The sequence below is a fragment of the Megascapheus bottae genome, chromosome 20 (genome assembly GCF_031878675.1).
Source record: "Megascapheus bottae isolate mThoBot1 chromosome 20, mThoBot2.hap1, whole genome shotgun sequence".
Taxonomy (NCBI): domain Eukaryota; kingdom Metazoa; phylum Chordata; class Mammalia; order Rodentia; family Geomyidae; genus Megascapheus; species Megascapheus bottae.
The window spans coordinates 38,554,294-38,580,155 of NC_143528.1; the positions used below are offsets into that span (position 1 = coordinate 38,554,294).

The 25,862-nt window shown below is 52.5% G+C and overlaps 2 protein-coding genes across 2 annotated transcripts in view; both read left to right on the forward strand.

The window, feature by feature from the left end:
- Nucleotides 1-846: 846 nt before the first annotated feature.
- Ephx2 (epoxide hydrolase 2) lies at nucleotides 847-22,042 on the forward strand. Its single transcript, XM_090353645.1, has 19 exons — nucleotides 847-997; nucleotides 2,867-2,951; nucleotides 3,507-3,666; nucleotides 4,401-4,591; nucleotides 6,574-6,696; nucleotides 7,471-7,545; nucleotides 8,794-8,889; nucleotides 9,279-9,357; nucleotides 10,546-10,580; nucleotides 12,705-12,731; nucleotides 13,931-14,016; nucleotides 14,533-14,644; nucleotides 17,162-17,233; nucleotides 18,502-18,535; nucleotides 19,089-19,191; nucleotides 19,832-19,901; nucleotides 21,054-21,134; nucleotides 21,391-21,449; nucleotides 21,614-22,042. The coding sequence occupies exons 1-19, from the start codon at nucleotides 897-899 to the stop codon at nucleotides 21,690-21,692; spliced, it is 1,668 nt and encodes a 555-aa protein (XP_090209771.1). The 5' UTR covers nucleotides 847-896; the 3' UTR covers nucleotides 21,693-22,042.
- A 3,489-nt stretch (nucleotides 22,043-25,531) lies between these two features.
- LOC150049452 (disintegrin and metalloproteinase domain-containing protein 2-like) overlaps nucleotides 25,532-25,862 on the forward strand; it is a 41,976-nt gene continuing 41,645 nt past the window's right edge. The window contains exon 1 of the mRNA XM_090353646.1: nucleotides 25,532-25,658. Within this exon, the coding sequence (XP_090209772.1) occupies nucleotides 25,589-25,658 (70 nt within the window). The 5' untranslated portion in view covers nucleotides 25,532-25,588. The remainder of the gene's footprint in view (nucleotides 25,659-25,862) is intronic.

The window sequence follows — 25,862 nt, forward strand, 5'->3', positions numbered from 1 at the left end:
ATCAAGTAGAAGGTGTGCAAAGGGGAAATCGATTCTAAGCCTAAAGGACTGAAGCATTTGGGGTTGGCTCATGTAATTCTACAAGCACATCATGTCTTGAAGGAGAAAACCTTTTGGAAAAGGCAACCAGCAAGCCATGTATTTACTGATATGCCAACCAGGACCCAAAGCTGCTTGAAAAAACGTGCATGGACAAAAAGTTGTCTCTCTCCCCGACTCCCCATCCTGCCTGCATCCCCTGCCCACCCTCTGTCCCCCTCCCCCCCTGCCAGCCCCCCTCCCCTCGCCCTGCCAGTCTGGTCTCAGGCCTGCCTCCCTCCCTCCAGGCAAGCCCAGGAGAGGTGACAGTCTGGACCTTCTGTCAAAGTCTAAGGCCAGAGGAGGGATTCTAGACAGGAGCTGGGAAGAGCAGCAGACAGATCCTCTGCCATCCACACTGGGTCCTAAGTGGCTCCAAATGCAACCCGGAAGTCCCCTAACCAGAGCTCCCTAAGGTGGCCCTGGCTCTCTCCGGGAGGCAGCAGGGGGCGTGGCCAGACGGGGGCGGGGCGAGGAGAGTCCTGGGTGTGGGCGTGTCCTGGACGGGGCGTGCTGGGGAGCGCGAGTGGAGAGGCCCTGTCCTGGGGTGGGCGGGGCGCGGTGGGAGTGGCGTGACGCGGTGGGCGTGGCAAGGCGGGCGTGTCCTGAGCGGGGCGTGCTGGGGAGCGCGAGTAGCGAGGCCCTGTCCTGAGGTGGGCGTGGCTATGTGGGCGGGGCGCTGCGCGGTGGGCGGGGCGTGCGGGGAGGCGGGGCCTCCCGGACTAGACTAGCCAAGGCAGCCTCCGTGGGCCCGAGGCTCCAGTCCCGAGCCGGCCTGGGCGCTGTGTGTGTGTCGGCGAGCGGCGGCAGCCGGGGCCATGGCGCTGCGCGTGGCCGTGTTCGACCTTGATGGGGTGCTGGCGCTGCCCTCGATCGCGGGCTCCCTCCGCCGTACCGAGGAGGCCCTGGCGCTGCCCAGGTAAGGGAACCCAGGCCGCCGCCGCCGCCTCCTCGGCCGGGTCCGGGTGTCGGGCCGGTGCTGCCCGGCCGGGACTGCCCGGCCCTGAGAAGGGTTCAAGCAGTAACCTGGCCCTGGAATGCCGTAGTAAGTGGATCCCTGGTCTTCCTAATCGCCAAGTACAGACGCTCGTGGAAGACTCCAGATGGGCCCTGGCGCTGCCCGCCCTCCCCAGGCCCCTTCACCGCCCCCAGCCGCCGCAGCTCGGCTTTCCTGGACTGAAGGGACGCCTGGGTCTAGAAGAGAAGGAAGCGAGGCAGGGGTCCCCACCGGGGAGGATGGCCGCCCCGAGGGCGCCCCCGACGGCGGGGAGGCAGCCTGCGCCCGGGGAGACCGCGGGATGGCCAGGCTGCGCGCCCCAGTGCCAGCCGTGGGGTGGCGGGGCGGGGGGACCTGCAGGTAGACAACGCCTAGGAGGAACGCCCCACGTCAGGAACCCGGGTGCGGCCCGGCGCTGCCCCAGCCAGGGATTCCGGCATTGGGAGGACTTGAACTGCGGGCATGGGCGCTGCCCTGCAGCTTCTTCACCCCGTCCCTGGAGCTGCGGCCCCGCGTCTGGGGCTTTCACGGGTGCTGGGCTGAAGATAAGAGCCTCACCCACTTTGCTGGGTGGGCTGGCTTCGAACTGCCATGCCACAGGCCTCTCCGCTTCTCGAGATGGCACCCCACGGGGGTTATAAAAGTATTACTGCAGCAAGGCCAGCGGGGCCTGGTCACCTTTGTAGTGTATCCATCATGAAACCCTCTCATCACCAAAATCCGGAGCAGCCTCCGTGTCCGCAGGTAGAGGAACAGGCTTAGCAAGGAACCAAGCGCCCACACCACCTCTGGAACTGGCTTTCCTCCCCACCCGCTCCAAGCTAGATGGTTTTATCTCCTGTGTATTAAGACTTTGCACCTCCCTGGCTACATTTCAGAAAAAAAAAGATAGCAAGCTTCCCAGGGTGAGTCAGTATACCATAGGAGAAACAAAATCAAGCTGGTGGCGAAGTCCACTATCAAACCAGTCACACTAACAAATTAGGATTGGGCAGAAGACTTTATTTGAACATGGGAAGCCCTCTTGGAGCCAAAAACGTCCCGTGCAGGTCAAAAAATGAACTCATTTCCAAAAAGTCTTTTTTTTGGTGGGTTGTGGGGCTTGGGCTCTGGGCCTGGGCGATGTCCCTGAGCTCTTCAGCTCAAGACTACCACCCTTCCCTGGAGCCACAGGGCCACTTCCAGTTTTCTGGTGATTAATTGGAGAGCCTCAAAGTCTTTGGTGGCCAGTGACTTTGAACTGTGATCCTCAGATCTCAGTCTCCTGAGTAGCTAGGATTGCATGCCTGGCCAAGAAGTCATTTTTTTTTTGACAGACAAAACACACGAGCATTTTTTTTGACAGACAAAACACATTATATTTTTTTGATAAATGCTATTTCACTAGTTTTTGACTCATAAATTTGATTAAAAAAAGAAAAAGGCATAAACTGCAAGTGAGCTATGAGGTCTGTTGGTGCTTATGACTTCATCCATGTGGACATGAGTGAAAGTTCAAGGCCAATCTGTGCTATCCAAAAATAATAAAAGGGAAAAAAAAGAAAATAAAGTAGCAACTGCATGTGCATAATTGAATTCAGAGGGGGCAAAACAGTTCTTTCCTTTAGAAGGCTGTCAACTGATGAGGACAGAAGCCTGGACTGGACCTCCCTTCTTTTCTCCCAGGCTGAAGCAGCGTGCCTTCTTCATAGTGGTTTATGAATGTAAATGATAGCTGTCCCACTATAACTGCCAAGGCAACCATTAGCACATTGGTGATATGATTGTGAGTTCCTTTTGTGTCTCTTCCAGAGGTTTCCTGAGTGAAACTTTCCAGAAGGATGGGCTGGATGGCCCCAGTGCCCGCCTCATGAGAGGGGAGCTCATGTTTTCCCAGGTGAGGTGAGGTACTGACCTGCTGTACACATTCTTTGCTTCCTTCTATGTCCTCATTACCTGAGGGCAACTCCCTATCTTCTTCTCTAAGTCTCTGTATGTTCTGTGCACAATACACCCTGTGTTTCATGTATTCATGGCCAATCAGAAGACCTGCAATCCTTCCAGGTAGCATTTGGGGCTGGTTTGTAGTTTCTTTGGGCCAATCAGACTCCATTGCCAAGTCCCTGAAGAACTTTCCCAGGGACTCTACAGCTGTAAGAGTTAAATTAGGACAGAGTGGCTAATGGGGCTGTTGGGTGACTACCGCAGAATCAGGGACCCCGAGAGACTGAGACAGCGCTGTCAGGAGTGCTCTAAGTGGACTATTTACTCTGTGGGCTCTGCAGGAATGGTGTAGCCAAGGTCAGTGTTGGTCCATGTCCTCTGGGAAGTGAATGTTGATATTCCCAGTGTGTGAGTGCCCACGAGAATGCACACACTTGGAGTTTGTAGGAACTGCCTGGGCCTCTCTGAGGTTTACACCCTTTAATGATTCTCCTGGTCACTTTGACAGTGGGTTCCCCTCATGGAAGAAAACTACAAGAAACATTCTGCAGCCTCTGGAATCCATCTCCCAGAGAATTTCTCTGTAAGTCAAATCTTTAGCAAGGCAGTGTCCTCCAGAAACATCAGTCACCCCATGCTTCAGGCAGCGCTGGCCCTCAGAAAGAAAGGTAAGGTTTACACACCACCACTGTCTCCTGACTACACCAGAACCCAGGATAGGGCAGCATCGGCTAAGTATGATTACCAAATGGAGAAGGCAATGCAGTCAGAATGCCTGGGGAAAGAACCAGACTTCATCTGATTAAACAGTTTAGACCAATGATTGATTACCTTATAAAAAGAATTCTGTCCTTCCAGCAGCACTACTACTAGTCATAACTCAAATAACCCAATCTTCCATCACAGTTGAAAAATAAAACATTTTAAACAACTACTGTTTTGATCAAATGAACTGGCAAGTGTGAGGACATTGATAAGGATTATATCCAGGCTAGGTATAGTGGGTCACACCTGTAACCTCAGCTGCTCAGAATGTAGAGATCAAAGGGAGTGTGGTGTAAGGACAACCCAGCAGAACCTTCCCAGTGGCAGTAGATACCGGTTGATCTAGTTATGAGGGAGGCCAGTCCAAGGCAAAGGTACCCCAAAGTGAAAAGTACCCCAAAGCATAAGTGGTTCAAATGGTAGAGTGCTTGTTTAACAAGCACAAGATCCTGAGTTCAAATCCTAGCCCTGCCCCTTCTCCCCCAGTGAAGACTGTAGCCACAGCTCACTGTCATTGTGCCAGGGTACACATGTAGCTCATGGGAAAAGCTACAACTTGTCTATTGGAAGTTGGCAGAGGAGGTGGGCCTCAGGTGGGGCATCTGGGCAGGCTGTTCACAGACACCTTTCTGCGCAGGGTTTCAGACTGGCATCCTCACCAACAACTGGCTGGATGACAGTGCCGAGAGAGGCAGCGTGGCCCGGCTGATGAGTGAGCTGAGCCCACACTTCGACTTCCTGATCGAATCATGTCAAGTCGGGATGATCAAGCCTGAGCTGCAGATGTACAAGTTTGTGCTGGACTCCCTGAAGGCCAGTCCCAGTGAGGTGTGTAGATGCTTCCGAAAAGAAAGAAACACCCCCTCCCCCCAGCTGTGGTGACCAGAGAGAAGCTGACCTTAGAGTCTGGGATACACTTAGGTCCTGGCAGGAAGTTCTAGGTTTGTTCCTCCAGGCCAGGACTTCTTAAGGACTTTTACCCATCCTTCAATCTAGAAAGTTCTCCTGCAGGTGGACTCCTGCATTCAAGAGGCCCTGTTGTGTATCTCTTAGAAGAGATACACAAAAGAGAAACCATCAAAAGGTGTTAGATCAGGGACCTATGAAGAAATAGAAACCCGTGAGACTTTACCAAAACTGCAAGGCTCAAGAAAGCCACCAAAGGGGGAGCAAACGTGTTCCTCCGCCCTGTGCCCCAAGGCCCACCACGTCCCCGCTGTCTCCTGAGATCCCTGGGCTAAAACACTGGCTTCCTCGTGCACTCCTGCGTCAACTTTTAAAAGGGGATGGGTCAAAATCAAATTCCTTTCCTACCACTTGAGCCACAGCACCACTTCTGGCTTTTTCTATGTATGTGGTACCAAGGAATCAAACCCCAGTCTCTGTGCATGCTAGGCAAGCACTCTACCACTAGGCCAAACTCCTGGCCCCCTCATTGGAGTTTCTTTCTTTCTTTCTTTTCTTTTTTTTTGCTGGTCCTGCGCTTGGGCTCAGGGTCTGAGCACTGTCCTTGGGTTTTCTAAAAGCTAGAGCTCTACCACTTGAGTCACAGCACCACTTCTGGCTTTTTTCTATGTATTCTGAGGAATCAAATCTGGGTCTTTGTGCATGTTATGCCAAACTCCCAGCCCCAATGGAGTTTCTTAGTAGACAATCTTTTTTTCTTTTTATCTATTTGAACATGTTGGTTTTTAGCTGGGCACTGGTGGCTCACACCTGAAATTCTAGCTACTCAGGAAGCTGAGAGCTAAGGATCTTGTTTCAATGACAACCAAAGCAGATAAATACAAGAGACTCATCTGCAGTTAACCAGCAAAAACAGGTGTGGCTCAAGTGGTTGAGTGCCAGCCTTGAGCAAAGTAAGAGCTCAGTTTTACATTCAAGCCCCAGTACAAACACACACACACACACACACTGGTTTTTTTGAGATGAATTTTAATGTCATCTCCACATAAAACATTTTATAACATTCATAACCTTTCACTTTCAATAGGTGAAGCCAGTAAGTGCGTATGTGTGGAAACATGAATGTTTGTCTCTGCGGCTGAGTATCCTTATGCAGCTAGATATGTTTTTATTGTTTTCAAGTTGGTTTTTTTTCTTTTTTTTCATATATTTTTATTGTAATTTATGGAAGGGTTGCACTATATTCACCAGATAGAAGGTGCATTACTTCACAAACATTGATGCCTTTTCTCATGTCTTGGTCCCCATTTCCCTCCCCCCACCCCTGCCCCCCATCTTGTTTTCCCCCTTCCCTATCCAATTTCAAATAAACACATACGCATATATCCAATATATCAGATAACAAAGTGAAATACTGTAACAATATGAGATAACCAAGGGACAGCAAAAGAGATGAAAGATAACATAGTACATTAAGGACAACAATCATTCATTATATGGCTTTTGTTTCTATATCCTGGAGGTCCTTTCATTTAGTGTCATTCTATATGGCCTTATATCTCTAGGTTTTGTTCTATTGTAAATCTCTGCTAGGAGAGCCCAAGGTTTCTACTGACTATGGCAAATGAGGGAAACCATTGAGCCTATGTTCCTTTGGGGTCTGGCTTACTTCACTTCATATGATTTTTTCTAAGTCGTTGTCGTTGTGGTGCTGGGGGTGGAAGCCGGGGCCTTGTGCACACTAGTTGAGCACTCTGCCACCGAGCCACCTCCTCGGGGAGTCACTGGGACTTGGGGAAAGGACTCTGTGTCCTTCTGGAACAGGCCCTGTGTGCGTTTCTTCCTGCCACTCTCCCTCCTGTGAGGGTTCTTCTCGACTGATGGCCGTGCTGTCTTGGATCCAGGTTGTTTTCCTCGATGACTTTGGAAGCAATCTGAAGCCGGCCCGCGACTTGGGAATGGTCACCATCCGTGTCCAGGACACCGACACGGCCTTGAGAGAGCTGGAGAAAGTCACCAAGCTGCAGGTGACGTTGCGTCTGCACAGGGCCCGCTTTCTGCCGCTCTTGGGCCCGTGGGGAGTCTGGCTTGTCGGTGTTCTGTGTGTGATTCACACACACCTGGGCCAGAAGCTCGTTGCTGGAGATGCAGGGAGCACACAGATGCCGAGAGCCTCCCGTTTCCACTCGGGCCCATAAGCAGCAAACACAACCTGACAGCAAGAGTGTGAACTAAATTTTGTTCCAGGCAGGGAACCAAGATAAGAGAAGGGAGTTCAAATCCTCCCTGCCTTGCTCTTTAGACAACATGAAAGAAAAATGATTTTCTTTTTCCTTTCTCCTTTTGAAAGACAGGGTTTTGCTTTGTAGCCCAGCGCTCACCATCCTCCTGCTTCCGCTCCTGAGTGCTGAGATTATAGGCATGTACCGCCATGTCTGTTACAGACAGAAGTGTCTCACTCAAGGAAGGCCTGTTCCTCATGTAGGAGGGCGTGGCCTGTCGTCTTGTGGGGGCTGCGGTGGCTGAGACGTCAGCGCTGAGGCTCTGGAGCTCCTGTGAGCTGAGCTGGGATAGGGACTGTACAGCCTGTGTGCTTCCCCTGGGCCAAGATGGGAGGCCATGCTTTCCACCTCTTCCCATGACCAGAACCCAGTTATGGGCTCCACCAACCCCGAGGACCAGTGACAGACAGGAAGGACACAAGGCCAGCAGGGCTGGGGTGGGAGGCTCGCCAGGTCCCTCTGAGGAAAGCTGGCAGGGAGACGCTGTCCTGGCTCTCACCTTACTCTTGTTGTTTTCAGCTCGTCTGTCCTGCAGCACCCCTGCCTATCCCCTGCGGTCCCAGTGACGTGGGCCATGGGTACGTGACCGTGAAGGTGAGCCAGCTCACAGACGGGAACTCGCACGAGGGCATGGAAGGCCCACTACTTGCTTAAAAGGAAAGCGTATTTTCCACAAGTGTCAGTCCTCAAATACTGACGGCCCCTGGATCACACTGGATAAAGCAGTGTGACCAACGAGCCTTGGTCTGCCCTGGATGCTGCAGCCTGGGCACAGCTGGCTCTGTGTTCTGGGTAAACCCTTTTGCCTGAGCTTTTCCTTATGCCAGGCCAGGCTTGGGTGGGAGGGGCACAGGCAGGGAGCTCCAGGGAGGAGACAGAGAGGGAAAATCGCTCTAAATTCCTAGTGGCCAGGACCGTAGCAAGGTCAAGGGTGTCGTGGGACAAGGCCCTGATTCCTGGCCCAGCTAGCAGATCTCCCTCAGCTTCTGACAGGACGGCATTAGGGGTTCACTGTGGGATCTTTCTGGCCTTGTCTTTGCTCCATTTAAATGGAACAAAAGCTACGGATCAGCTGAAGAGAACAAGATGAGACCGATGCTTAGAACCAGGCAGATTTCAGGCTGACCAAGGCCTTGTTATTGGCTACAATCAACCTTGAGCAACCTTCTCCTCACTGAACTACGGGACCCACAGCTCTGAAGTGAGCCAACCACTGAACTCCTGCTAAGGAGTAAACAAAATGCCAACTGCAGGTGCCAGGTCTGGGACTTGGCAACGTTATGCTCTGTTATCAGGAGAGCTGGCAGCCAGGCTGTGCTGCCCTGAGGATAACTGCCCAAGGGCCCAGATGCTCAGCTGAGTGCATGGGAAGCATCAAGAGGAACATTTAGCTGTGGGTAGCTCAAGTGGTAGAGCACTTGCCTGGCAGGTGCAGGGCCTTGTGTTCAAGCCCAAGTACCACCAAGTGGGGGAAGGGAGCGGGAAGGAAGGAGGGAGACACAGATGCACAAAGAGCTAGACAGAGAAAAAGAATTTCTTAGTTCAGGGCTGGGAGTTTGGCCTAGTGGTATCAGTGCTTGCCTACCATGCGTTAAGACCTGGGTTCGATTTCTACCCACTACATACACAGAAAAGCTGGCGCTGTGGCTCACGTGGTAGAGCACTAGCCTTGGGGAAAGCCCAAGGACAGTGCTCAGACCCCGAGTTCAGTCTCCAGGACTGGCCAAAAAAAAAAAAAAAAAAGAAGAAGAAAAGAACTTCGTTTCCTAGGCTGCCCCCTTCCCCAGCCTGGGGCCCCCTGGGCTGGTCATTGCTGCCCTGCTCCTCCCCTCTCTCCCACAGCCTGGGGTCCGCCTTCATTTTGCAGAACTGGGCTCTGGCCCGGTCGTGTGCCTCTGCCATGGATTTCCTGAGAGCTGGTTCTCTTGGAGGTACCAGGTAAGAGAAACTGAGGCAGGTAGACCCCCAGACAAAGGGAGGGGATGGGCCATCTGGACCACGTGAACTAGCCTGGAAGACTGTGGAACAGCTGGAACCTGAAGAGAGAGCATTGTCTCCAAATTCTCACGAAGGTCTCAGAAATGTTAGGTGAGCGCCACGCCAGGCCCCAGGGCCCTGGTGTAGACTGGAAAGAGAACTTCTGGAAGACGCTCTTCAGCTCTCCTAGGGAAGTCTTCCCACCACTGTTCCCAGAGGCCCGGCCAGCGGGGGCTCCAGCCAGTGTCCTGCTGCAGGAAAGGGCGGGTGGGGCGTGAGGGCAGCATGCAGGGCAATCGTGGGCACTGCTGAAGCCTCACTGCAGTAAATCCCAACCACTTGTTTTCCAGATCCCTGCGCTGGCCCAGGCGGGTTACCGGGTTCTAGCAGTGGACATGAAAGGCTATGGAGACTCATCCTCCCCTCCTGGTGGGTTGGCCACCCTGCAGCTGCTCTGTGTGGTTGCTTCTTCCACTGAGCTGGCCCTCTCCCCAGCTCAAGAACTATCCTTCAGGGTCCAGCCAGCCCTGCCTCCTTTCCTGCAGTGTCCTGTGTCAATGTGTGTCAGGTCCCATGTCTTCCAGCTGTTCACACTGCCTGAGCAGGAAGCCACCTGCTGGTGGTGAGGGACATGGAGGGAGTAGGTGCAGCCTTCACCCTCGGGACACTTCTCATATTCTGGAACGTATGAAATAACTCCTCGCCTGACCCCCTCAGGCCTGGACAGCCCCTGTCCTCCCCTGAGCACCTCATGTAAGCACCGTACTACAGTACGTGGTCTTCCATGGCTGGCTGTGTCACTTGGCATCCTGGCTTCTAAGCATGTTACTAAGAATATTGTCTCCTTTAAGGCTGAATGCACTTGTTAGATGTATAGACCACATATGCCTTTGTTCAGTGGTAAATATGTGGTCGCCTTCAGGTTTGGGGTTGCTGGGACCAGGAAGGAATGGGCCCCACTTCCGGTTCTTTAGGAGGCATGCCTAGATGTAGCGGACCTAGGGTAATTTGATGACCAGATTATTATGATTTTTATGCACTTTGAAAACATTCACACCGTCTCCACCCTCCTTATTCCCCTCCCAGCTCTGGCTGGTTCTCACCTCCAGATAGCCTCCTGTACTTGAAGACTGTTCTGTGCTCAGGGTAGACCAGATGATTAACCCTGCCTGACCAAGGACAGCATGAGATTGCCTTGGGGCCAACACCGTGTGTGGGTCTATCAACATTTTCCTAGTGGGTAGACTTCTTAGCTTTTGTCAGTTTCAAAGGGGTCCTCAGAGAAAACCATTTTATTTTTCTGACTCATCCTCCTCTCTACTGGAATTACACATGTGTACTACCATGCCTGGAAGCCCAAACTGTTAAGAACCCGGTTAGTGGGTCAGGTCCCCCGTGATCACATGTCTAGCCATGACTAAAGCCAGATAACCTAGACTCCAGTTAACCAGCAAAAGTCACCAGTAAAAGTAGGGCTCAGGTGGTAGAGCCCCAGCTTTGAGTGAAAAATCCAAGAGAGGGTACAAGGCTCCTAATGCAGGCAGGAAAGACCCTTTGGGTTTACTGCTATATTTAAACTCCCATGCATTAGACATTCATTATTACTTTTAATTACAGAAATAGAAGAATACGCCATGGAAGTATTGTGTGAGGTAAGAAGACTCTTCAGCAATGACACCATCTGGTCTACCCTGGGTTTCTCATTGATAGAAGCCAGATGCTCTGTGTCCACTTAACCCTAAATACAACGCACAGTTACCTTTGGGTGTGACTTCTGAAAGTTATGATGCTTCCAGGCAAAAACCAATGTGTACTAAGCATTTAGAGTGTTTGCTAGAGGAAACTAAGTCACAGCCAGATTAAGACCACTGTCTGGGCTAATATCTAGTAGAGCACGATCTGCGCCCTGCCATACCCCACTATGGCCTTTCCATCTGGAGAATGGTCACACTCGCTTTCCTCCAGCCCCACATTCTTTGGCATCTCAGCCATAGAACTCAGGTAAAGCCCAGCTTCCAGGCCGGGCTGTCGTCTTCTCCCAGCCTCCCAGCTTTGCTCCTTTTTTTCCCTTCCGCTCTTGATCTTATTTGTTGCTCCCCTGAAATCCTTTCGTGTATCTTCAGGGACCCTGTGTGGTGTGCTTGCTCCTTGTAGCTGGCTACTGTCCATGCATCTGAACCCCACTGTTTTTTGTTTTGGGGGGTTTTCTTTGGCCAATCATGGGGCTTGAACTCAGGGCCTGTACACTGTCCTAAGCTTCTTTTGCTCAAGGTTCACACTCTACCACTTGAGTCATAGTGCCACTTCCAGCCTTTTCTATGTATATGGTGCTGAGGAATCAAACCCAGGGCTTCATGCATGCTAGGTAAGCACTCTACCACTAGGCCACACTCCCAACCCTGGCCCCATTTATTACTGCCAGAATCTATTCTTGAGACAGATGTATTAGGTTGCTTTACAGATCCATGCTCCCACAGAAGAAGCAAGATATACTCCTATCCACCCAGACTACTTCAATAAGACCTACCAGTCCATCCACTACAAGGAATGTACCCGAGAGAATTGCACATCCATACACAAAACTCCCCAGACATCCCCATTCACAACAGAACTGTTCACAGCTGCTGCATAAAGAATAACCCAAATAGCCACCCACTGATGAATGCATAAACACATTTTAATCTAGGCACAGGAATACTACACAGCCCTAAAGAGGTGTGCAGTACTGGTAAATGCTTCCCCATGAGTGATACTTGAAGACACAACACTGAGTAGGAGCCAGTTATGAAAGCCTTATGGTGTCATCTCATCTGTGTGAAGTATTGAGAAGGGGCAGATCCACCCTCAGGAACAAGATTCCTCGTTTCCAAGAGATGGGGAAAGCAGCATCGTTATTAACTGCAGTGCCCTTACAGCACGGTAGAACTCCTGCTAGCTCAGTCTCCTAACTGTAATTGTGTGTCCCTTGACCAATGCCTTCCTCAACCCCCCTCCATCCTGGCACCTTCATACTCCTCTTCCATGCACTCAGAATCTCAGATTGCACACATATCTGGCTCCTTTCATTTAACATAATGCCCTCCAGGCTCATCTATGCTCTTACAAATGACAGAGTTTCATCCTCTCCCTCTGACTGCTATCTTTTGTGTGTCTAGGTTCCATTTTCTTTATCTGTCCATTGTTTGTATACTTCAGTTGACTGCATTGCTTGGCTCCTGTAAACCTGAGTGTGCACAGGTGTGTGTTTGTTTTGTGGATAACTTTATGGAAACCACAATCCTGAACATTCATAGACTTAGAAGCTCAAACTGGGAATGCTGGACTGCCACACAGCATCACTATCTTCTAAGGTGCTTTACCATTTGGAACACTGCTTTGGCCTCAGACTGTGATCCTCCTTTCTCTTCCTGAGCTTTGTCTCTTCTGCTTATTGCTGTGCCCCAGTGTTTAGACAGTGACTGGAGCATAGCAGACCCAAGTTGTGTGTGTGTGTGTGTGCTGTTACCAGGATTTGAACTCAGGGTCTCATGCTTTTGCTTAGCGTTTTGCTCATGGCTGGTACGCTACCACTTGAACCACACTTTCAGAATAGCTCTTTTCCCCGTTACTTGGAGGTAGAGTCTTACAAACTTTTCTCAGGGATAGCTTTGAACTTCAGTCTTTCGGATCTCGGCCTCCTGAGTACCTAGGGTTATAGATGTGAGCCTCTGGCACTGCGATCTGAGTACAATTTCGTTATATCCACCCACCTCCTCTTTCTGATTTGTGTTTTCTAGGAGATGGTATCCTTCCTGGATAAGTTGGTGAGTAATTGTTTGTAGTCAGTCTCTTTGGAGAACTCCATGCATTGGTGGAGTGCCCTGCGGACTGTCCAGGGAGAAAGGGGGGAAGAAGTTTCATGGTCCTCAATGGCTGAGGAGGGAAAGAGAGAGCCAAAGGCCGTGATGGAGCTTGTTAATGATTCATGGGCATCAAGGGAAGACTTGGGACACCCAGCTTCCCGTGCAGGCAGGGAGAAGCGGCAGGGTGGATCTTCCCTCTACACTGGCAGCAATCCCTGGAGCTGGGTTGGAGGATGGTATGCAGGAAGGGTGTGGGACACTTGGCACAGCTCTGTGGCCACCCAGTCGGGAGTCCATGGTCTACTCACCACATGGCTGCAGATGACCTGAGTCTGTCTCAGACTAGAGATAGAGGGAGACAGAGGGACTTGAGAAGGCAGATCATCAGGCCCATCCCCAGAAATCACTGCCTGGTCTGGCTGCAGAGAAGGCGGCATCTGCCCTCTGGGGTGGAAATTGAAGTGTTTGGAGGGAGGACCTGGGAAAGAAGCCTAACTTCAGGGAGGTCCTGGTTGGTGACAGGCACAGGAGTGGAGCTTCACAAGGACCTGGGCCAGGACCCCCCTGGTGAGGAGAGGGGTGGTGGAGAGGGTCCAGAAGACCCTCAGGTGGCCTTCTGGAAAAGAGGACAGAAGGCCTTCTGATTGGGAGATTGGGTCAGAACTGTGGCTCTACCACCAGCCATCCTTGTGGCCTTAGGCAGCTCACCTCACTGCCAGAGTTGTACCCCCATTTGTAAAGTGGGGACTGAAGATGCATGGAAGCTTCTAGATGAGACAGAGACCCCTTGCTCAGCTCCTAAGGGGATCAGTCAGGGGGAGCTGCTGCCAGCTTCTGCGGAGGCTGCAGAAAGGAGAGGAAAGAAGCTTTGGAGCTTCTCTTGGCTACTTAAGGGAGTGGAATCTCCAGAGGGCCAGCCACCATCACTGGGTTAATACTGATTGTGGGAGGAACTTCCTTCCGCTCCCCTTCAGCGTGAGGGGAGGTGGAGGGGGCAGAGCTCCCGGCCATTCATGAGAAGTGTGTAAGGATGCAGAAGTGTGGGGTTGGATGTGCTGGACAGCATCGTGGGGTCCGTGGAGAGTCCCTGGCTGGCCAGGGAGAGGTCACCTGCCCCTCCTGACCCCACCCCACCAGTTTCCTGTCCTCTCCTCATCCAGGGCATCCCTCAAGCTGTGTTCGTTGGGCATGACTGGGCTGGTGTGCTGGTGTGGAAAATGGCTCTCTTCCACCCCGAGAGAGTGAGGTGAGTGGCCACAGCCACAGGAATGTCCCCCATCGTTTACCCCAGAAGACATCTCAGAAACGAGACGGGAGCATGGAAGGCGAGCCCTCCCCTGCCAAGCTAACAAGGAAGGCCTAAGGAGCGGGAGGCGTAGTCGCTGGCATCGGTAACGACCCAGGTGGCCAGTGAAAAATTAAAACCATTTAACAAGGGGGGAGCGAAGCCTCGCCCAGCGACCTCTGCCTCCCAGCGACCTCTGCCTCCCAGCTCCCGTCTCGTTCTTTCCCTTTCCCACGCCTCCACCTCTAGTTTGGCCTTGCACCTGTGGTCACCGAGGCCACCTTGCCATTGAGGGGCAGAAAGAAGCCAAGTGGGGGGAAAAGGAAAACCCATTGGGCCAGGAATAAACAATCCTGAGTTCCAGTCCCCTTCCCCATGCGCTGCCAGCGTGACACCCGTCACAGACCACTTTCCTACTTAGTTGCTGTGGCTGTCGGTTCTCATAGGACACTGTCGCTGTACCTCTTATTTCCACAGGGCAGTGGCCAGTTTGAACACTCCCTACAGGCCAGATAATCCCAGCCTTCACCCCATGGAGGTTATCAAAAAAATCCCCGTTTTTAACTACCAGCTCTACTTCCAGGAACCAGTAAGTGTGGGGTGCTGAGGGCCCTGGCATCCACCTGATCATCCTTTCTTCTTCCTCTCTCTCCCTGTTAGCTTATCTTCAGACCCTTTAATTATCTGGGGTAACCTAGGATTTCTCAGATAGGGTTGGTGCATGGGTTGCAGAGATCAGTGAGTCCTTTGGGTGGGGGAGGGTGTGTGTGTGTGTGTGTGTGTGTGTGTGTGTGTGTGTGTGTGTGTGTAAGATGCTCAGGGGCAGGGGAATAAAAACACGGTACTGGTTGTCCCTGCTGCTGTGAAACTGTGCATGGACTCCAGGCTGGGTACTCCCTAGGGACCTGAGAATTAAGCTTTGTGTGTTGGCATTCAAGGCCATCAAGTCCCACAGGTCTCAACTGTGCTGTAAAGAGTATGGACGCGGGAATGTGGCTTAGTGGTAGAGTGCTTGTCTGGCATGCGTGAAGCCCTGGGTTTGATTCCTTAGTACCACATACACAGAAAAGGCTGGAAGTGGCACTGTGACTCAAGTAGTAGAGGGCTAACCTGAGCACAGAGAGGCTCAGGGACAGAGCCCAGGTCCCGGGTTCAAGCCCCATGACTGGCAAAAAAAAAGAAGAGTATGGGAATTTGTCAAGTACACCCACATACTGCCAAGACAGCCCTGAACCATGGGTGACATGCGTGATGGGGCATCACTGCCACCACTAGGGTCACAGAGAGGAGTGTCATGAGTGACCTGTCCAGGACTAAAGACACTTCCTCCACTCAGGGTCCCGCAAGCCAGCGTGTTCACCCAGGCACCTGCTGAGCCAGCTGTAGTGTCTGCTGAGTGAGGGCTCTGCTCACGGGGAATCCTTTCCACCACCACTCCGCCCCCCGTGTGGCCTTCCACCCCTGTCCCAAACACAGCCTTCTCCAGGCCTTGCCACCCCTGCCACCACTCACACGGCTTCTCCTGGTCCTGTGGAGATGTGATGGCTCCTGAGCCACGTGAGTGCCAGGACTCAGGGGTGCCAGCCCCGGTGGCTTGTCCAGGGCGGAGAAGAGGCTGAGGCTGTGTTGTCAGTGGACCTACCCACTCCAGGAGGCCACCTCGCTGAGTTCTGCAGCTCTTTCCCAGAGCCCCGGACCTGCTGGGGGAGCAGGAAAGGGAAGCCTCGTTTGTCATCCACGGGCTGAGTCTGTGTTTGGAGGGTTTTTGGATGGAAAGCCCGTTGGCTTGCTAAGGAGCACACCTGCCCATGTGTGAGGTGCAGAGCGGATGGTGCCCTCTGCCACGAGGGCGGGGGAGCCCGGGGATGGATGTGTGCCCTGCGCTGGGCCGGCTGTCTGCACACAGCTTATTTATGACCTCCCTCCCCACCGCAGAGCCGGCTGCTGTTTATGAGCTCGGCCCTGCAGAGGCCTGGACAGGGATTTGTCTCAAATGGGTGTCAGTACAGCAAAGGACACCAAGACTCAGCAAAGATGTAGTGAGCACAGAGAAAGAGTCCATGCACCCACCGCAAGCCCATCTGCCAGCAGGGAGAGCGGGATGGGAAGGCGGGGGAGAGACCTGTGCCCCTAGCCCAGGACTCCAACAAACAAGCCAAAGAAATACTGGGTCAGATGTTGCTGATAGATCTAACTAGATTTGGGAGCAGCAGCCTGTTGTCCACACTACAGGGCACTGGCTAAGCATCCAGTGATTGTTCAACTCAGTCACGGGAGGAAGAGAAGACAAGAGGATGGAAAGGAAATTAGCACGTGTGTAAAACCATGTGCTTCACTTTCTGGGGGGTGGGGGTCGAGGAGCTGAGCACCTGCTGTGTCCTGTAATACATGCTTAATTATGCATAATAACAGTCCTAGCAGGCTGAGCGCCTGGCAGCATGCGTCCCAGCCTCCTGACAGGAAAATGGGCTGCTCCGTCCCCCGTGGCTGGCCACGGCAGTCTGATTGTAATAATTGAGGCCCAACCAGACATTGATGTTAAAGTTACTGCATGAACAAAAGAGCTGTGTGCTCATTGCATTTGACCTTCACCACTGTTTTCGCAGAGTCCTTGGTACCTTTCTCATCACCTTAGCTCCCTTCAGTCCCCAATATCAGCCTACAGCTGCCCCCACCCCCTTTCCTCTCCCGGTAAAGGCCTTATTACAAGTAACCTCACAACAAGAATTTAGGGAAACATTCATCATAAACCCCATTTTTTTTGCCAGTTCTGGGGCTTGAACTCAGGGCCTGAGCCCTGGCCTTTCTCAAGAGCTCAACCACTTGAGCCATAGCACCCCATTTCAGCTTTTTCTGTATATGTGGTACTGAGGAATTGGACCTGTCTTTGTGCATGCTAGGCAAGCACTCTGCCACTCGGCCAAAGTCCTGGCCTGTTTTGTTTTTTTAATGTTTCAAAATAAAAACTAAAACCCACGGGCTCTTCCTGACAGCTGGGTGGGACGGGACAGAGGTCGAGGCTGCCCTGGGCCTTGGGGGGAAGGTCTGTGGTCCCCAGCTCTCTGAACCACCCTCCCCCCACATGTTGCTCTCCTGCCCGTTTTAGGGAGTGGCAGAGGCAGAATTGGAAAAAAACTTGAGTCGAACTTTCAAAAGCTTCTTCCGAGCAAGTGATGAGGTAAATCAATGGGGATGGGGTATGGAGAGGGCAAAGGGGGCTGGGGGGAGCAGGGGAGCCACCTTCCTTGCAGCTGTGATTGGAGAAAAGCCACATCCCCCTGTCACTGCGGGCCAAGACATGAGCCGTGACTACAGGGCCTAGTTGTGTGGAATTATCCTATTAGCATGATTCCTCTTTAATGTAATTGATTTACCCCAGTACAGAAGTAAAAGCACTCTCTAACCCTGTCCTAGTAGGCTGAAGGAGTTTATATCTTAACTCCACAAGCCCTTATCCATTTGCCTTGTGTCAGCTCTCCCCCTCCCCTCCATTGTCCTGAGCCCTCCTCCCCCCCACCCCCCAGTCCTGAGTCAGTACTCACCCTGCTGATATATTTGCTGTGGGGGAGGGGAGGTGCACAGGCTCGTGTGTGTTATAATTTTGGTTTGTGAATTCATCTTCAGCGGCATTTAATGTGTATATCAGTCTGGACTGAGAAAATGCTCCTTTCATGTGGTTTAGCATTTCTTCTGCCTGGCATGCTGGCAGCATCACCTGCCCAGACTCACTGTTATTGTTTGCTTCAGATCTTGGGGGTCTCCTGGTCCTGGGAACAGTGCAGATGCAAATACAAGAACTCTTAGGGGAGCTCCTCTAGGTAGCTAGCTGAAATGGATATATTTAAAAAATGTCTATTTCTCTGTCATTATGGGTAGAGATAAGGGTCACAAACTTTCATGCCTGAGCTGGCTTCAAACACAGTCCTCAGACCTCAGCCTCCTGGGTAGCTAGGATTATAGATGTGAGCCACCAGCGCCAGCTTTTATTACTTTGAACTGTGGTGGGAAGTATCTCACGTATAATTCTCTATCCACTACCAGTCTGCGGTCCTGCCTCTTATTTTCTTGTTGATAAGTCCCAAACTATCCTCTCCTAAATCAGCCAGACTGTAGGTTCATGATAAACCCTGAAGAGTTCAACTCCCACTTGGGGGACATTTTGCCCATCTGTGACAGAAGTGTCGCCACTATCTGCCATTTCACATTTCATTATTCTGTCATCAGATATTAGTAATCCCTTGCTGTGTCTCGGTGATGAATTAAACTGTTTTATGAGAGTACAGGAGCAAGTCGAGTGCATGGAGTGAGCGCTACCATCCACGGTTTCTTCTGAGGTCACAGGACTTCTCCCACAGAGAAGCTGGAGTATTGGAGGGCTCTCAGATGGCCCCTTCAGTGGCCTGGTTTGGCCTCACCCATGACCTTTTTTACCTCCTCTTCCAACAGGGCTTTCTTGCTGTGCACCAAGTCACTGAAATGGGTAAGAGCTTTCTAGAGCATGCCGGTTTATGAATCCTTTCTCTGATGGAAAATGGCAGGTTGGCTCCACTCAGGCACAGTGTTAGTGTCCCGGATGGCTCTCTGGAAAGCTGCATTGTCCCTTGGTGGGCAGCCGTTACCCCCTGGGTGGGCAAAAAAGATATTGGCAGGATACAGCACACCCCTGAATACAAGATGGGGTGTCACAATGAGGCCCCCCTGGGAAGGTCTATAGGGATGCAGAAATGTGTTTGGCTATTTGGAAGAGGTTTAGTATGAGGGAGCCTGGGAGGTGAGGCCACAGGGCCTGGCCAAAATGACACCACCCTGAGCGGTAGATATGGGTTGGGAGCAGTGTATGCCATGCTGGAGCGATGAGTGCATCTGATGCGTGGGGCACTGCATGGGCAGCAGAACACACGTGAGGATGCACCAGCCCTCCCTCATGTTAAGGTGGGATGCAGGAGGCACTCAGGTGCCCAATCTCAGCGACTGAGCACACACTGGCTTGGCACTCAGGCTATGGATAGGAGGAAACGAATGGCCTTTTGCAGGCGGCCTCTTGGTGAAGACCCCAGAAGACCCTAGCCTCAGTAAGATGGTCACGGAAGAAGACATCCAGTTCTACATACAGCAGTTTAAGAAGTCAGGGTTCAGGTACGAAGTGGACAGGGCTCCATGCAAGGCAGGGAGGAACTTCAGCTTCCAGGCCCAGGCCCAGTTTCCTTCACTGGTGCCGCCCCCACTCCCCACCCCGGCCCGAAGGCCAGGCCAGACTTGACTTGAATGCCTCCAGTGTCTGAAGACTCACCACCTATGGGGTTCACCCCAACTTTGGGGTAGTCCATCTTGCTCTCTTTTATAATCCCTCCATGAAGGGCAGAAGTTGTACAGTGATTGTGAGTCAAAACTTCTCTGTGAATCAGTTCTGTCTTCACAGAGACACAAAATTCCAGATAAATGGAGGCCTACATATGTTTGGGCACCTTTTCACTACTTCCCAATGTCCCTTTCCAGAGAGTGGCTCCTTCACCCTCGACACACCCTAGAGGACAAGGATGGCCCCGTAGTCTCATGTCCTGAGGCTCCCTGATGGCTTTGGGCACTGTAGTGGCACTCTCTGTCCCCGTACTTGGCCCTGCTGAGTGCAGTTTGGTGGGTATGGGCCTAAGGCATGAACGGCTGGGCTCTGTCCTGTCCCCCCACCCCAGCGATGGTTGAGAATCTTCCCAGGATGACAGAACCTTCTAGGGAGGCCTGAGTGCCTCATCCATGCTATTTTTTCCTCCACTTCCAGAGGTCCCCTGAACTGGTACCGGAACATGGAACGGAACTGGAAATGGGGTTGCAAAGGTACAGGACGGAAGGTGGGTGCTGAGTTCCTCTCAGATGCTTTTCACTTCCCTTTGGCCCCTGCCTGATAAGACCCCAGCCCACAGCAGGCCTGCACAATCCTGCCTACTTCGTCCTTTCCTCAGTGCCTCTGTCTGGAGCTTCCCCTGGGCGGACTGTCGTCGGCACTGAGGAAAAGCGTAGCTTCATTCGGGATGCCCAGAATTCTTGGTAGTGGCCCAGGCAAGGGCAGCAGATGCGCCAGAATAACTCTCAGGGGTGGCACGGAGCCCAAATAGAGGTGTACTGAGCACTGTCCGATGCACAAGGCTTTTGCTCGTGCTACCATTTGGGTTTGCCTGTGAGTCTTACGCTCCAAACCTCCAGGTCTATAAGGGGAAGCATTTCACACTGCAAATGTTAAACACCAAAGACAAAGCGCATTTTCTCCCAGCAAGGTAGTACAGTAGCCAGGGCTCCCTGAGCTCAAATACTGGCATCTCCTCGGTTTGCTTCAGGTGAGTGATCATGCTTGCTGGACAGCACACGAGGCTGTGGGGAAGCTGCAGCTCTCCGAGGAGAGCAGGGCCTGATTAACAAAGGTCCTGGACAGCAGATCACCATCCTTAAAAGCAGGCTCGGAAGCTGGCCTGGGTCTAATCTGCAGAAGAGCTGCAGACATATCTCAGTGAGAAGAGATCTGGATGAGCATACCAAAGTCCCTCGAGGCCTGGATTCAATCCCCAGTACTGGAGAGAGGGAAGGAAGAACTGTTACACATGGTAGAGTTAGAACAGAGGCAGTGGGGCTCTAGCAGACAGAGGTAAACCCCTTCTCTGCTGGTTCTGGTAGCACATGCTACCTGTCCTGGCTGCTTCACTCACATACGCATGCACACTCACACATGTACACGCATGCACACGCGCGCACACACACACACACACACACACACGCACATCTACACGCATTCCATCGCTATGTTACTAAATCCGGCACAAATGATGCTGCTGGCTCCTCCTTGCAGTTTGACAGAAGCCACACCTGGACCGCAATGACATGCAAACTGAGGGTCTTTCCAGTGCAGGACACCTCCGGGCACCCTGCCACGCTGCCATCGCTGCCCAGGTGAAGAGGGAGGTCTGTAGTGTTGGTGTGCTGGCTTCTCCTTTGCCGGTTCTCTTCTGCAGATCCTGATTCCAGCCCTGATGGTAACAGCGGAGAAGGACTTTGTTCTCACTCCTGACATGTCCAAGAACATGGAGGACTGGGTGAGGACACAGAATTCCCAGTGGGTCCGCCGAGGCAGCGCAGGGGCCTAGAGGCCAGATGACAGTGGAGATGGGAGAGTCCGCGAGCGAGCTGCCATCCCTTTCCTCACAGTCCCTCTCCTAGTGATGGGGCGGGGAGGCCCTCGAGGCTGACTCACGGGGGTCAGGGCAGCAAGAGACCCCAGCCACGTGGCTTCCGTGGCTTGTTGCACTGACATGAAAGCGGGCTCATATACCTTCTTCCGTTGTGCTTCAGATCCCCCACCTGAAAAGGGGACACATTAAGGACTGTGGACACTGGACACAGATGGAGAAGTAAGGAGACTGGAATGGGGGTGAGGAGGGCTGGGCTCCCTGCTCACTTTTGCGAGCTTAATTCTGCCTAGTTTGGGTCAGGCTTGGTCACTTGCTTCATGGACTCTGCTTTGGTGAGCTTAGGGACTTCAGACGGGGTGAACTGCCCTTCATTTCCCCTCCAGGCCCGCGGAGGTGAACCAGATCCTCATTGACTGGCTGGATACTGAAGTCAAGAACCGGCCAATGATCTCCAAGATTTAGCGTGTGGTTCGTTCCCCTCGTGCAGGGAGCTGAAGAAGGCTCTCATCCAGATGTGGCCTTCACTTCAGCTCTGTTGCCAGCAGCATTGCTCTGTAGGGGTTCATTTCTTGAAATGAAGTCCCTCAAGGATGCTGTCATTTTAGATCTAGGAGAAATCATGTGTGATTAGTACTCTGGGTATAATTGTATCCCCCGTTGATCTCCAACAGCAGTGAGTGTCCTGACAGGACAGAACGAAGACAGCCCTGTGATTTGCCTTTGCCCAGAGTTTTTCAAGAAAATTCGCAGTTCTTTTTGGAGCACCTGAGCAGAGATTAAGAGCCTTTGTTCAATAAAGCTTCGACAATGGAGTTCCTGCTCTTTGTATTCTTGGAAAGTCGGGGTGGTGGTTCTGAGAAGCTGGCACTTTTCTGGGGATGCCCCTTCTTCCCTTTCTCCCCCTTCTGTGGTCTGCAGAGTGCTGTGACCGCCAGACCAGCATGCTCCGCGGGTCTCCTGCTGGGATGTCGTGGTCTGCAGTAGCCATCAAGGTAGCCCTGGGCCCTGCTGCCCTGTTCCTTCACAGGCTTTCCTCCTGTACTGATGCATAACTTGTGCGCTTGAAATGTCCGATGAAATTGGAAATTTTCAGTGGATTTTGGGATGCTCTGTTGGGCAAGCACCCACTACCTCTGAGACTTCCCCTTTTGCCTCTCCTCTATTGTGTCCTATTTGGGCATCTGGGTCTTGAAGCAAGTGAAATTATTTAGGCATGGCAATGCAGAACCAGAAGCTAAGAATAAACAGTATGCATAGGTATATTCAAAGTATTCAACGGTATTCAGACTCGCACTTCTCACTTGCCTAGAGAATTTGCCCGGAGTTCTGATTAAGCACACTGTGATCGGGCTTGCCCAAGAGTTTTAGAGCAGTGCCTTGAGAAGGAAGGATTGCAGAAGGATCAGCTGAGATATTTCTAGCCTGTCCTGGGATAAGACCTAGGAGGGCCTTAAATTTGTAGCCCTGCCTCTGTGATAAACACTTCTGTCCATTAGATTTGAAAGGCAAATACAGGATCTAGGGGAATGGCTCCAGGCACCAGCTAGCATTGGTATGCTAGCTGAATATGTCTAAGCTCTTTTGTAAGACAGAAGAAGAATCTTCAAACATTCTGCAATAGAAGGAGCATAAATAGGCAAATTGATTTTCTATTAGCTCAGTTTCAAGTGTTTTACCTGACAGTTCCTTTAAGCCTTCACAAATGCCTCAGAAAGCAACTAGGAATCCAGTGAACCAATTCTGTAACACTATAATAAAACTATCCGGTCATATACCAATGAAGGCCATGTAAGAGGCCAGAGCAGAAAAGGTCTTTAGATTGTACAAGGAAATACTAAAATACTAAAAATGCCCTAATCCCAGGAGTTCCACTTGTTCAGTCTGCCATTCAGCCCATCATGCCAAATAGAGATGAGTACAGGCAGAGAAGGGTTTATTACCAGGCCAAGATTGTGGGAAGAGACAAAGGAACCATGTCAGGCCATCTTGGGGTACAGACATGTGCTTCAGGATTAAGTCTGGACTGTCTGCTCGTGACCTCAGACCTGGTTTTGAGAGCCATGCTGGAGGACTAGTGGTAAACTCAAAAAGGTTTTAAAGGTGAAGACAAGTTCACAAGTTAGGTTCGGTCATATCCAACAAAGGAAATTCTACCAAGAATGTAAGAGATTCTATTTGTAGTAGAAAGAGACAAGGCACCCAATTAGAAAATGAGTCAAAGTGTCGAGCAGATAGTTGCCAAACAAGCTATATAAATTGGCATAAACACAAAATTATTCACCAACAAAATGAGAAGTTAATCCAGAATGCAGGGCATCTACAGGTTGAGTGAAATCAATGGAAACAATGGGAGAAAAAAGGGGAGGCATTGATATGGAGGCTCTGTAATTGTCTACAATCCTAGTTGGGGATAATTTAAACTCCAGTCTTGGACAGCTGTATGGAAACATCCTATCCATCCAGCTCTATGGAAACATATCCTATGTGGACTAGCATTTCTGCCCTAGAAAGAAAATAGAAACTCCTAAAAATCACACTAAAATCGTGTGCTAAAAAGAGCGACCATAGCCAAGTAGGGGCATATTTGAGATGGTGATTAATTCATTCAATGTGTAATATCCACCAATGGGAACAAAACTACGACCCAGCAGACCTTACGTCACCACAATGTTCCAGGCAGTGATTGGTTCTCATTGGTTAGAGGCGATGACTGTCAGGAAACAAGGTGGGGAATTCTGCTGCGGTCCTGTTGCATTTCTTGATGTGGGTATTGGTTTAGCTTGGCCTATTCATTTGAATATTAACCAGGCAGTATACCTACAATTGACATTATACATGTATAACATATATAGCATATATAAACCATACACAGTTTAATTGGAATTTTGTTAATTGTATTATACAAATTATATATAGTGTAATATATAACACACAATGTTACAGGAGCTAAAATACTGATCTATCTCTACAATGACATCTAGAGTATTGCTACATATTACATATTATTAAGAATTAGAAATTCAAGCAGGGCACAGTGGCTCACGCCTGTAATCCTAGGTACTCAAGAGGCTGAGGTCTGAGGATCGTGATTCAAAGCCAGCCTGACAGGAAAGTCCAAGGGAGACTCTGATGCCACCATACCTGCTTCTGTCACAGGCCACCTCCCATGCGTCCACCCCGCTCTCCATCTACCCTGCTCCACGCTGTCCACCCCCCACTCTGTCCACCCCTCTCCATCCACCCTGCTCTCCGCTGTCCACCCCCGCTCTGTCTACCCTCTCTGTCCACCCCCCCTCTGTCCACCCTCTCTGTCCACCCCTCTCCCCGCTGTCTACCCCCCCTCTGTCCACCCTCTCTGTCCACCCCTCTCTGTCCACCCCTCTCTGTCCACCCCTCTCCCCGCTGTCCACCCCTCTCTGTCCACCCCTCTCTGTCCACCCCTCTCCCCGCTGTCCACCCCTCTCTGTCCACCCTCTCTGTCCACCCTCTCTGTCCACCCCTCTCTGTCCACCCCTCTCTGTCCACCCCTCTCCCCGCTGTCTACCCCCTCTCTGTCCACCCCTCTCCCCGCTGTCCACCCCTCTCTGTCCACCCCTCTCCCCGCTGTCCACCCCTCTCTGTCCACCCCTCTCTGTCCACCCCTCTCCCCGCTGTCCACCCCTCTCTGTCCACCCCCTCTCTGTCCACCCCTCTCCCCGCCGTCCACCCCACTCGCCACTGTCCACCCCTCTCTGTCCACCCCTCTCCCCGCTGTCCACCCCTCTCTGTCCACCCCTCTCCCCGCTGTCCACCCCCTCTCTGTCCACCCCCTCTCCCCGCTGTCCACCCCCCTGTCCGCCCCTCTCCCCGCTGTCCACCCCTCTCTGTCCACCCCTCTCCCCGCTGTCCACCCCTCTCTGTCCACCCCACTCCCCGATGTCCACCCCTCGCTGTCCACCCCTCTCCCCGCTGTCCACCCCTCTCTGTCCACCCCTCTCCCCGCTGTCCACCCCTCTCTGTCCACCCCACTCCCCGCTGTCCACCCCTCTCTGTCCACCCCTCTCCCCGCTGTCCACCCCCTCTCTGTCCACCCCCTCTCCCCGCTGTCCACCCCCCTGTCCGCCCCTCTCCCCGCTGTCCACCCCTCTCTGTCCACCCCACTCCCCGCTGTCCACCCCTCTCCCCGCTGTCCACCCCCCTGTCCGCCCCTCTCCCCGCTGTCCACCCCTCTCTGTCCACCCCACTCCCCGCTGTCCACCCCTCTCCCCGCTGTCCACCCCCCTGTCCGCCCCGTTCTCCACCGCGGCCCCCGGTGGCCTCCGCGCGCCCCAACGCTCCAACGGCCGCCGCGTCGGCGCGATCGATCGGCGGGCACGGGCATGGCGCGCCTCGTGTTTCTGCTGAGCCTGGGCTGGCTGGGCCGGGCCGGGGAGCTGCAGGCCGACTGCAGTGAGTGGGGGCTGACCGCCGGCCTCCCGGGGGTGCGGGGTGCGGGCCCTGCCCGCGGCTGCACGCGCCCTGTCCCCCCCTTCCCGTCCAGCCTGGGACTCCAGACGGAGAGGGAAGGGCGCCCTGGAAGAGGCGGTGCGGAGCCAGCCAAGAGCCCCGCCCAGCCCATCTCACCCACACCGGGGCAGACAAGGGCACCCTCTG